The sequence below is a fragment of the Sinohyriopsis cumingii genome, chromosome 1 (genome assembly GCF_028554795.1).
Source record: "Sinohyriopsis cumingii isolate HCF-2022 chromosome 1, ASM2855479v2, whole genome shotgun sequence".
Taxonomy (NCBI): domain Eukaryota; kingdom Metazoa; phylum Mollusca; class Bivalvia; order Unionida; family Unionidae; genus Sinohyriopsis; species Sinohyriopsis cumingii.
Window position 1 is genome coordinate 81134391 of NC_142961.1, and position 13495 is coordinate 81147885.

The 13495-nt window shown below is 36.5% G+C and overlaps 1 protein-coding gene across 2 annotated transcripts in view; it reads right to left on the reverse strand.

The window, feature by feature from the left end:
* Positions 1-13495, reverse strand: part of LOC149807219 (nucleoporin NDC1-like) — a 110100-nt gene that overhangs the window by 53748 nt on the left and 42857 nt on the right. For both annotated transcript variants that reach the window (XM_089963722.1, XM_089963715.1), the window contains exons 9-10: positions 8825-8917; positions 528-609 (exon numbers count right to left, since the gene is read on the reverse strand). In XM_089963722.1, the coding sequence (XP_089819848.1) occupies positions 528-609; positions 8825-8917 (175 nt within the window). The remainder of the gene's footprint in view (positions 1-527; positions 610-8824; positions 8918-13495) is intronic.

Below are 13495 nucleotides of genomic sequence, written 5' to 3' on the forward strand. Positions count from 1 at the left end.
TCAAATTTTTTGAATGAACAGGCTAATTTAAGGAGTTTAATTATATTACTTACATGTAATTAAACATGAACAAATGAAATGAGTTGAATGAGTTGAACTGACGACAATGACCAACCAGCTCTTACACCTGTAGGATTTGCATGACATTTACTTTCCTTTTATTCTACCCCCTTCATCTGCTTGATACAAAAGACATAATTAACATCATAATACAGAGCATGTCTGCTTTAAGTGTAATACAACAAATACTTCCACGAGTTGGCACTTAATCAGGTTCTCAAAGAAATGCCAGCAGACACAACTGTGTAGGTTGATTGACACTTTTCATGCTCGATTACAAGAAAGCATGTTGTATTATGACAATTACTCTGAAACCAAGTAATGTTGAAAGCTAAGTAAGGTAAGGGATTTATCAAACTGTCTTTAAATGTCAGAAATTAAACAAAATCTAAGTGTACTTTCAAATTTTTTAATGAAGTGACATTACAATATGAACAAATCTTACCAGATAAGCAAGTTACTCTCACCTGGCTGACTGAGGCTGAAGAGTTCTTTTCTCCTTTCAAAAGAGTGTTTGGACAGGTGACAAAGATCATGGAAACCAAGATACTGAAATCAGGCAACATAATTACAGTCAGTAGTAGCAAGGACACATGGTTATTTTCTTCAAATGTTCATGCTATATGCAATTGTTTTAGTCAAGTCATTTAGGCAAATCAGGACCATAGTTTTTATCTTATTTCATTATTGTACTAAGAAAATACTGGCAATAAAATATGGTTAATACTGGTGTTCCAAGTCACTCAGAAAAAAATCCAACTTTACCCAACTTTAGATGCGTGACACTCTTGTCTAGTGAGTTTTGAGTCAGCTCAGCTCTACATGTACCTTCTAACATACGTAATGAGATCATTTTGAAATAGATTTAAATAAAAGTTCAAAGAGAAATTATTGTGTGCATTCTTTTATCTTCGTTTTCTTGTCGCTGCCAAAAAAATGATTTACCATGACAAAGATCAATTTACATTTTGAATTATCAAGACAGCCTTTGAGGCTAGTAGACTCATATTTTCCAATTTCCAGCCTAAATGCAATCAGTCTTACCCAAGACTTTATGACTGATATACAGATCACGGTTAAAATGTTCATTCAGCAAATAATTTCCAGTAGCCTTGATCTACCAAGATATTAACAACAGCAGATACAACTGTACACTGTTGCAATAAATCTGGGCTTCCACAAGGAAGGAAAGTACTTGCAGCAAATACTCAGCAGCCTGTAATGATCAGTGATGACCATTTCAAGGACTAAAAAACTTTACTTGATGACTTTTTAGATTCTCCTTGGGTCCCTGGATACCAATAAACAATAACTATTTTCACATTTTCTTTGTACAATTTTAAAGTCCGAGTTGCCAAGTTCTCTATTTAGTCACGTAAATTTAGCCTGTGCAAAACAAATAAGGTCAACAACTGTCTTCCTAACCAGTATTTTACACTTTACCAAAAATAGTACTGATCAGTTATACACAAAATGCATCAAATGGAGAAACCTACGTTAATATGCAGAGACGAAATCAGCATCACTAATTAAATACTCAATAAAACCTGTCTTCAGCCCAGTTTTTGTTAAAAGCAATTTATCCAGGTTGTTAGGATGCAGCTGAGTTTGATGTTCCATCACAAGTTCCACAACTTAAGAAAGTTTCTCGAACTAGCAACACATATGCAATGAATACAGAAACGTTCTTGTTAAAACCAATGATGGATATACCAGGGTGTTCTGTTTCTACAAGTTCAGGACATAAAATTTACATAGTTCACATGTGCTCCAATGGAAGCAGTGATAGATAACTCTTGCTTAATGCATCTGGCATAGCTCAAGCTTTGAATATTGTACTACTGATTTCTGCCATTCACCTTTTGCACATTTGGGGATGTGAACCTTCTCAATGTTCTCTTGACTGGAATTTCCAGCATCAGACTGGGATCTATGGCAACAGTGGTTGTTGTTGTTGTTGTGGGGTTTAACACCATTTTTCAGCACATGATAGGCTATACATGGCGGCCAGTATTGATGACGGGGCAACACTGGTAACTGAAGCAGACCCTCCTGAGGCTGGTCTTGGTCCTTCTCCTGCTTGACTGTAACATGATGCTGTGATTTGTTATTTTTAAGTGCTTCTGCAAGCTCCTTAGCTTTCTGTATTTCTTCTTAAGGAAGAAATGACACGCTTGTTTATCCAGTCAAGCAGGATGCCAATCAGCAGTGAATTGTGAACTTCCCTATACCTTATTGCCAAGTTGGCATTTATTTTCTGTTCGATTTGTTTTTCATGAATTCATCACTGATAATGACAATGGTTTGGCCTCAATTTTGAAAGAAGATGCAACACTTGTCCAACTGAGGGGCATGTTTGTAGACAAGCAGTTACTAATGCTGTTTAAGTCTTTCAGAACACTATCAATCTGCTATACAACCTTGACATCTTTCCAAACAAGAAGCCATAAGCTAGCACACACTCTTACAATGAGGGCCAATTATAACTGTTTTAATTGCAATTTCTCTTTAAATATATCCCTCCAACATATCAAATGTTGAATTTCACCTGGTTTCACAATCAAGGATTAACTTATCCATATACAGAAATTTTTGCTTCTCTTCTAGGAGGTGGCCTAGTGGTTAGAGCATCCACCTCGGAAGCGGGAGGTCATGGGTCTGAACCCCGGCCGAGTCATACCAAAGACTTACAAAAATGGTACTAACAGCTGCCTTGCTTGGCGCTCAGCATTAAGAGGTTAGTGTTAGGACTGGTTGGCCTGGTGTCAGGATAATGTTACTGGGTGGGACATCATGCTACATGTCTGTGGCATGACACCCCAGTGCTTGACATCACTATAAACTGCCACATTGCAGACATCGTAGTGATATAACTGAATTTTAATAAAAAGCTATGTTAAAAATCCTAATCACTCACTTCTTTTCTAGGATGTGAGAAAGTTGTGGGATTTTCAAGGGCATTACAAATTTGTGGGCTTTTCTACGATATGAGAACTTGTGGGATTTCTAGGAACTGAGAAGCTAGTGAGCTTTTTTCAAAGTACTGTACACTTTATTAACCTTGGCAAGCACAGCAAGATCCTCTGGAATTGGTATAGCTCTGTCATTTCCTCCCAATGCTGCTTTTACTGCATGTCAAGTGCATAGGCAAGGCACCCCAACCACCTCTCAGACTTGTTTCAGAGCTTTGACAAAACCTGATGCATAGTCACTGGTCATGCCTTATGTTATTTAAGACTGCAGCAATATTTTCACTAGTAAGGGAATAGTCCGGCTGCTCAAGACTCTGAAGTTGGACCTATAATCTCCAAGGTCTTGAGTTCAAAGGTGTGCAACATAAAACCTTAATCCATCATGCTTCACATTTGACAGAGGGTGCTAGTCTTTCAGTAAACAGTAAAACACTGCTTTATAGAGTGAAGAGGCTCTCTCTGAAATAAATGAAAGTATTTGTGACCTGTTTAGAACTTGTGCTAAAGTTGGCTTAATTCCAAGTGCAGTGCCAGTTTTCTGGGTACTAGTTTTAGATGCTCGTTTCTTTGGCCATGATGAACGACATATAGAAGTGCTAACTGATTAGCTGATTCATACTAAATGTATTTGTGTATTCTACCTGTTTGACTGTAGACACAACATAATGCACTAAACAAGTTTGATCTGTTTGACTGTAGACCTATAATCTCCAAGGTCTTGTGTTCAAAGGTGTGCAACATAAAAACCTTAATGCATCATGCTTCACATCTGACAGAGGGTGCAAGCACTACACAAGTTTGATCGGCCAGACTGTAGACACAACATATTACACTACACAAGCTTTATCTGTTTGATTGTAGACACAACATATTACTCTACACAAGCTTTATCAGTTTGATTGTAGACACAACATACAGTGTGACCCACTATAGCGCGCTCCATTGTAACGCAAATATGGATATAACATGGTTGCAGAGTGGCTCCCGAAATTTTATATACATGCATTTTTCTCGCACACACAAAAAAATCTTTCTGAAAAGTACGAAAAAAAAGGTAAAACGTTTATTATCATTTTGGGAAAGAGACTGCGCATGAATAATACAAGATGATCGTGGAGTGGCTTCTGAAATTTCATATGTATTTTTCTAGTACACAAAAAAAGTTTTTCTTCTTAAAAGTACGAAAAATAAAGTGTATAATGTTTATTCTAGGATCACGTAGGGCTTTGCCAATGTCGCAAACTGTGATTTTGTTTTCCTAATTGGTGGCAAAATATAACATCTGGCAATTTTTTTATTGGTGACATTGTTGGCTGTTTAAACTTGTATATACAACCATTGGTTTGTAGTGGAGAAATTCAGAGGCCCCATGAAACGAAGTCGCAAACCTCATACAAAATGCACTGAAATTTATCTATTGTTACATAAACAATTTCTCTGTCCATATTGACAAGCCATCTTAACAGTGCATTGTTATATCATAATCCGCCTATATTGACATCGAGCATGAATACTGTATGTTGTGAGATATCCTCTTCCTATTGTTGTTGACATTTCTGGTAGCGGAGCTCAACCGGACAAGGCATTATATCGTAATCTATCTTTCATCAGATTTTCAGCCACTCGCTAGTAATTAACATATTTATATAGACTGACATTTGTGTGTGGATGGTATGTAAAATTTCTCTTCTTTCCACTCAGAATTAAATCCTTCAGAATACCCACATGTTCTGTACTAATCCTTGTCATCAGACCCGAACACCTGCATCTCTATCGTCCGTTGACCCTTTGTTAAACTGAGTGGAAGCAACCACAAATTAAAAAAAAAAAAAAATCTTACTTGTTGGCTTAATCAATAGGCAGGGAGGAACTGTAACTACGATCAACCAAACTATGGCCAATTCCTTTATAAAAAATGTACCCAGATAAAATAGTTTGCTGAAATTTCAAAGAAAACATTACCTTTGAAGCACTGACTGTTATGAAAACATACTAAGCAAATGGAAACAAGTCAGTCTCAATAATGCAATACAATTATTTGATGTTGCCACCACAATAAGAAACAGGCATTTTTTTGGTTCTCTAAAGCTGGCCTTTAACGGTGATTTCAATAGCGCATGCATATTTCATCAAGGAAAGGTGACTACAATCTTCAATAAAAACAAAGAACATTTCTTCAAAGAATTCAGTACCAAACTTAAATAAAAGCAATGGAATCTGATGGATTTTTGCATTTTCCAACGTGAGTGGAACATATTTACTGTCCCGTGAAAGTTTCCTTTTTGCAGGGAAAAAGTTTGTGCTCACTAATGCCACCAATGGCGGCTTAAAACACAAACTTTTACCAACTTGGGACGTACTGAAAAGTAAATGTGCTTCATCATTCGTTATGTGATTGTGCTATTTTTATCCATTGAATTCAGACCTATATGACCTGTGGCAAAATTATTGAATATTTTAAATCTGTGTGGATTATTTCGATGGAATTACTTGTATTGTGGATTCAATGTATGTGATGAGATTCACGGGTGAATACGGTGTTGATACTCTATTCATGCTATACATAAGCCATGTATATAAAAACATTATACACGTATATATACCAATCCATGGTTCTCTATATAAAGTAAAATATTATATATGCCTTATCTGTTTTCACTACAGGTGTATTTCACATTTAATATGCATCAATTTAAGATGGTAACTGTGCCAATGAAGCATGTATTTTACCGCCCGCATTTATTACCCACCCACCGACCCCCACAAATTTGTTTGGGTACATGTATCATTTTCTTCACTACCTGACCTGGTTGCTTATAACTCAGTTGAGGTCTATTGACTCCCAACTACCGCGTGTCTGGCAAGAAATCAAGCTGAAACTAAGTTAACAAGCTAATATGCAAGAATCCATGAAAAGTTTACATACATATGACAGCATAATAAGGTCAAACAAGGGAATTTACAAAATCTGACAAGGAGATTTCATTTCAAATTTATGGGAGGATTTTCATAAACAAAATTTTTAGAATGTGAAAAAGGAGAAATTTGGTAACAACAAAACTATTTTCAATATACACATTTATATATGATTAGGTAGAAAATATCCAAACAAGTACATAATTTCAAGAGCATAAAGATATCATGCATGTGCCCATTAGAATATGTAATGTCAATATTTACTATGCTGGGTTTTAAAGAAGTGATGTAGTCTTGGTCCCAGTTTTTATTCACATTAATAAAGCATGCCAGCATTATTACTTATTCAAAGAAAAGCACCTGATCACATCCTCACTATAAGGATACATATCACATGATCACATCCTCACTATAAGGATACATTTCACATGATCACATCCTCACTATAAGGATACATATCACATGATCACATCCTCACTATTAGGATACATTTCACATGATCACATCCTCACTATAAGGATATATATCACATGATCACATCCTCACTATAAGGATACATATCACATGATCACATCCTCACTATTAGGATACATTTCAAATGATCACATTCTCATTATAAGGATACATATCACATGATCACATCCTCACTATAAGGATACATATCACATCCTCACTATAAGGATACATTTCACATGATCACATCCTCACTATAAGGATACATATCACATGATCACATCCTCACTATAAGGATACATTTCACATGATCACATCCTCACTGTAAGGATAAATATGACATGATCACATCCTCACTATTAGGATATATATCACATGATCACATCATTACATCCTCAGTACAAGTATACATATGTATATATACATATCACATGATCACATCTTGACTATCCTCTGTACAAGTATATATATGTATACATATATCAAATGATCACATCACCACCATCCTCAGTACAAGTATATATATATATGTATATATATCACATGATCACCATCCTCAGTACACGAGTGTGTATATATATATATATATATATATATATATATATATATATATATATATATATATATATATGTATATGTATATGTATATATATATATATATATATATATATACACACACACACACACTCACATTTGCCGGCATACAAGATGATACTTTATGACCAGAAAATCTTAGCTTTGTCTTATACTCCGAATCAACTTATATATATATATACGTCATCTGAATCGCTTTATTGTATTTTTTGTATGGAAAATAATTCTCCAAGAGTACGAAAAATAATGAGCAAACAATATTTTATTTTGGGCAAGAGATTGTGTATGAACAAATATGGGATCCCACATTTAGTATTTTAAACAAATGCATGATCGTCGGTATTAAAAATTAACAGAACAGATGTAATTGTGCTAAAGCGCATGCACTTGTAATGTATGCTGTTTGTAATTAACATTGTTGAAATCTAATTACATGTATGTGCATTAGAATTTACAAGTTAGAAGATGAATAACCTTGACAAAGACATATTCCATCACAACTTTCTTCTCGCACCTAATGATCAAATAATTTGTATGCCCCACTGAGTGAGACAGAGAGAGACAGACAGACAGAGATGTCTTCATGATTGTAAATCTGTATTGTTCACTTATCAGATGACTGGTTTTACTTGTGTACAAGTGCAGTACCATATTCCTTAATCAATTAATACCATTAGTTAAGCAATTCCTTCTAAGTTTTGTTTCCACATCATTATTAAAAGAGTCACAGGGCTTTCTAGTTGTATTTACATGCTAATTAAATATGCTATGGCTGTATTCAGTCATTCCAAGATAACACCTGTCTGAGGTCAAGATTCTGCAGACCAGATCAGATTAGCTACCATTGGGGGAAATGAGGCTACCAGTGAGTATTATATAGTTAAAGGAAAGGCCAGGTGGTTACTATTGTAAATTTCACAGCCACTGACATTTTTTTAACTTGCCAACGGAACTGACACCAATTTAACCTACATCTAGCATAAGTTAAGATCAAAAACAACTGCCACCTAAATACCGAAAGAGTACATGCACTTTAAACAGAATCTTGATTGTTGGGAATGGAGGGTTTGTTATACTTGCAAAGAAAATTAGACAGCATGCAAAATGGTCATTCATGGGATTTAACCTAATAGAGACTATATGGATATAACTACTGTGAATATTTAAACCCTGAAGGAGTATGGTATGTATTTTCACAGTTTACATTTACTATTTCATTTATTAACGGTTTCTCTCTTTGACACAAGATTAAGTAACACAGGGGCAATAAGTCATTTAAAAAAAAAGACCAAAAAAAGATTCACAAAGAGCTGAACTCTCTCATATATCAGACATTTTATCTTGATCACGAGGCGCAAAAAGAAAAATGCGATGGAATACATATGCATCCTTCTCTCTGTATCTCTCTATCTCTCCACCCCCACCCACCCAAAATGCATTTTAGGACTAATGATGCAATTCCCCATTTGCTGGTTATCTGAAATAGCGTACAGTGATACTTTTAATATTTACGAAGCCATAAGTTATTATAACTTTATAACTTAACTCCACACAGCATCATGAGTTTTATCCTATCTGTAACTCAATACATTTTTGGGTCAGTGTCATTATATGTAGCTAAAAGTTCATAATACATTTAAAATACTTCCTGTGAAATAAATTAGGCCCTTTTAGTTACATTTAATGATCCTGACTGGAAATGTTACTGAGTTACAGGTAGGACAACAGTGATGCTAATGTCATTAACCAAGGGTTTTTAAAGATCACTTCAAGAAGTTCTGATTAAAAGCATATTTGTCAAATAATTAGAAGAAAAGAAATTCTTTTACCTGAAGAAGAGACAGGGGTTTTTCACTCAAAGCATCAACCAGGCACTTGTTCTTAAAACTGTCAAACATACTGGTGATAGGAAACTCAAAATGCTGCAAAACAAGAGTTGGATATCAATTAATTGGATACCTTTTTCAAGCAATGGCCAGAAAAGCCACAAGGGATTCATAATGGATGCAGGGCCATGCCATAAGGTCACTTGGAGGATCAGAACTACTAGTACAAATTTTTGAAAGCCATCTACTTCATAATGCATTCTATAGAATTTGGTCAGATTTTGTTGAGTGATTTTTGTGAAGAAGCAGTGAATGATTCCAAAGCCTCCTGGGTGCTGCTTTTCTCCACTGAAAATGTAATCTTCATCAAAGCCTATATAAAGATCCTGGGATCTAGGAATCTTTATCTAGGCCCATATAAAGATATCATAGTCTCCTGGGATCTAGGAGTCATCATCTAGGCCCATGTAAAGATATCATAGTCTCCTGGGATCTAGGAGTCATCATCTAGGCCCATATAAAGATATCATAGTCTCCTGGGATCTAGGAGTCTTCATCTAGGCCCATATAAAGATATCATAGTCTCCTGGGATCTAGGAGTCTTCATCTAGGCCCATATAAAGATATAGTCTTCTGGAATCTAGGAGTCATCATCTAGGCCCATATAAAGATATCATAGTCTCCTGGGATCTAGGAGTCTTCATCTAGACCCATATAAAGATATCATAGTCTCCTGGGATCTAGGAGTCATCATCTAGGTCCATATAAAAATATCATAGTCTCCTGGGATGTAGGAGTCTTCATCTAGGCCCATATAAATATATCATAAGCTCCTGGGATCTAGGAGTCATCATCTAGGCCCATATAAAGATATCATAGTCTCCTGGGATCTAGGAGTCTTCATCTAGGTCCATATAAAGATATCATAGTCTCCTGGGATCTAGGAGTCATCATCTTCTTCCGAGTTTAAAGGGACCCTTAGAAGGATCCTGTATAGTCTAGAGAGGAGGAAGAAGAAAACAGAACTGACACACATCTGTTCACTGGCAACTTGTGCATGCAATGTTGATGGAAGCATATTCAATGAGGATTTCTTATGCCTACATTTGCCACTCTGCGACATATTGCTGCAAATATAAAATTCTGAAAGCAAGAAACAAATAATCAAGGTGATGATTATACTATACAAATGCTCCGAGACCTATCATCAAAGGCAACCTGAGACCAGCATTACTTTACCTGCCCATATGGAAACGGTGACAATAAGACTGTTGGAAACCAGCAAAACACTATAATGAAAAAGTTAGTAATCAGTTGTGTGTGACCACCCAAACTCACTAGTTTCTTCTTCTTCAGTCATGTGTTATTTCAATTCCTAGGAGGTATGATTTAAATTATTAAAGGGCAGGATCTCTCTGTTTACTATGTTAATCTGCCTTTTAAAAAGAATGCTACACCCAGTCAATTAGTGTACCTTTCAACTTGGTCCTTTTGAGAATGAACTAGTACTGCCAAATTTCCTCTTTGGTTTTCAGCTTAAATTTGGAGCAAAAAAAATATCTGAACATCATTAAATTATTAACTGACAACTGAAAATTGGCATTATTGAGCACACTAACTGCTGTGAGAAACAAGGGACTCCTGTATGTTATACCATGTGGTGTTTAGCGCATGTGGGACATGCTATGCAATGAATAGCCTAAGCTTAGGGGATAGATATATTGATGTTTGTGATCATGAAAATGAGGAATTAAAAATTGAGGATATAAGTGACTTTACATTCATAAGAAATTAAAAGGAGTGTTTTACAACTGAAGAAATAGCAACAAAATCTTAGCATGATGTAAAGAATGGCCTGCTTGAGGAAAACACAGCAAAGAATGACATGGCACATCCTGATCCAGTAGTAACTCCAGGAGGCATCCAGGAGTCATGACTGTAAAGAACCCAAAATAATATTCTGAAAAGTGCTGACATACAGCTAAACCCACTTCAGACGGAAGACATCCACCACCTATGCACTCTTTGTCTTGCACTGGGAAACAAAAAGTTTTAGTTCTTCCTTACTGCAAACAAATCTACCACTGGTATCACTCACCCACCCACACTAGAAAAACTTCCTTCTATTGGTCGTGCAGAGAACATTATATGAGTATTGCACATCCCTGACTGATGAGGCTGTCTACTAAAGAATTCCTCTTCCCTGGAATGTGATGAACTCCGCTAGTGATCCCTTCTGATGCTGTCCATCAGAGTAGGTCTGAACTTCCAAGGAAAGGGCAGATCAATGAATACCTCATTAGTGTATGAGGTACGCCACAATTGACATGTCTTATGAGATTACTGCACCACTATAGTGCTAGAGGGTTATTTGGGTGGCAATAGTCTAAGATGCTTGCCTTTACAAGTCAATCACACCTCACCTGTCTGTACAGGTTTGTCTCGGCTAAGCCAACATGGGTATGTCAGAAAGCTTGCCAGTAGGTTCCTGTGGGTCAGTGGTTCTTCCTCCACCAAATATGCTTGCCACTATGTATGGCCTATCATGCGCTGAAAGATGGCATTAAATGAACAAAACCAAATACTAAACTATAGTGCTATAAATATGGCATGCATTTCCAGGTTGTTGATATCCAAGGAAGAATATTCACCAGAATGCAAACCTTGAGGGAATACGCACATTGGCTCTAGGTCATCTTTGCTAGCCAAGATTTTGATGTGTTTACCCTATCTACACCTTGGCGGATCGGTCAGATATTCAGAACTTTGTCCTAGAGTCATCTATTGGATTTCATGAATGGTCTCCCTTGGTATGTAATGCCAACTAACCAACAAGAGTGTAACAGCAGTGTATTGTATGTCAGCTTAAAATGGTAGAGAAAATTGACTTCAAAAGGACATTTTGTAAGTTTAACATCAAAAGTATGACAATATACAAGACAGAAGCCATTACAGGTATATTTGGAGAAATGACGTATTGGTACAAAACACAGACTGGCACTGGAAAATTATTTATGAGTCCATTCCAGTTGTGTGCTCCTATTGTCTTGATCTTGCTGGAACAGTGTTCAAATCTGAACTTGATTTTGATTGGATGCAGTGGCTTGCCACCACATCAAATGAAATTCACAGACCTGAAGAAATGAAATATCTGAATGATCTGCCAAGGTGTAGATGGGGTTAGCACATTGGAACTTTGGCTAGCGAAGATGACTCTAGGTGAGCAACCCAGCCCAATTCTGATGCACTGGTATATAGGAAGGACTGAGATTTTGGGCCATATACATAGCTGCCAACATTCCAGGCTCACAATTAGTGAAAATAGGAATAAAAATTAGTGAATCTGGACATGAATTAGTGAAGAATACCATGACAATAACTCCATCCACTCTGACCATCAATACTACACTATATCAAGATCACAATATAAAACTAAAACATTACATATATGCAGAAATATATCTGCATTTCTATTTATTATGGTATTCATAAACTTCACTTGTTCTTGTGGTTATTTATCAAGACATGGTACTGTGGCAGACTTGAACTTTCTCAACTGCTTGATCCTAAATTTGTTTTCTAAACAGTTCAGACTTCTTGCCTGCTGGTTGATCTTGGTGACTAAAATTGCTGACAAATTTTCTGCAGCTAAGGAGGCCCTAAAGTCTGTCTTATTTTTCCTCACTAGAGAAGATACTCTTTCGCCGTCACTGTTGCTGTGAGGAATGCACAGGAGCTGCAGCACTTTTGGTTCTTCCAAAGGAAAGTTTGGAAGCGATTTTCGAGTCCGGGAACATTTGTCAGAACAAATGTTTAGCATGGTCTCCAGCTGATAAAGGTAGATTGTGTTCAACAAGAAAACTCACAAATAATGCTTCAGCATTGGTAGCTTGCAAGTCTTCCGCCAATGGCTTAAAATATTCCAGAGCTGAAATTTGTGAATTCTTAATTTTCCCAACTTCTATGTGTTTTTTGCAACCGATGTGCTTCCTCACATCGTCTCTGCCACCATGCCCAATACTACAATTTATGGCACACTGTGTGCAAAAAGCATGATGTATATCAATGTTTAATGGCAGAATGCACGGATAATTTTTGATATATTCCAAATTAAACTTCACTTTTTGAGCAATACATTCTTTATCCTTGGTGGTGAAGACATTTTCAAGATCTTACATGCAATGCTGAACGGTAACTCAAATCAGTGTTGGTGATGCATGCGTGGAGCAAAATTCCAGTTAGGCCCCAGTTTCTCTCAAAAACATCTGTAAAACTACTTTTATATATATAGATTAAAATAGGCTAAAATGTTTGCTACCAGGCCCACTGTACTAATCGGCTGTAGCTCTATTAATATCGCGACCAGCAGTACCTGACTTACGGCAACTGCCAATATCACGACTAGCGCTTAACGGGAAATTGGTTATTTTATTAATGATTGAAAATAATTAAGAATTGGAGAATTTGTGAATTTGTGGCTTGCAAGGTGAATCCGTGAATCGCTGCAAAAGTCGTGAAATTCACTCCAAATTCATGAGGGTTGGCAGCTATGCATATATCCTAACTCTAGCCAGAAACCTGTCCTGATTTCTGCATCAGCTGAGGTGGTGACAAAATCTGGATTTCAATCAAATCCAAGCTGAAAAGAGGTCCCCATGAGGTCTCCAATTTGCA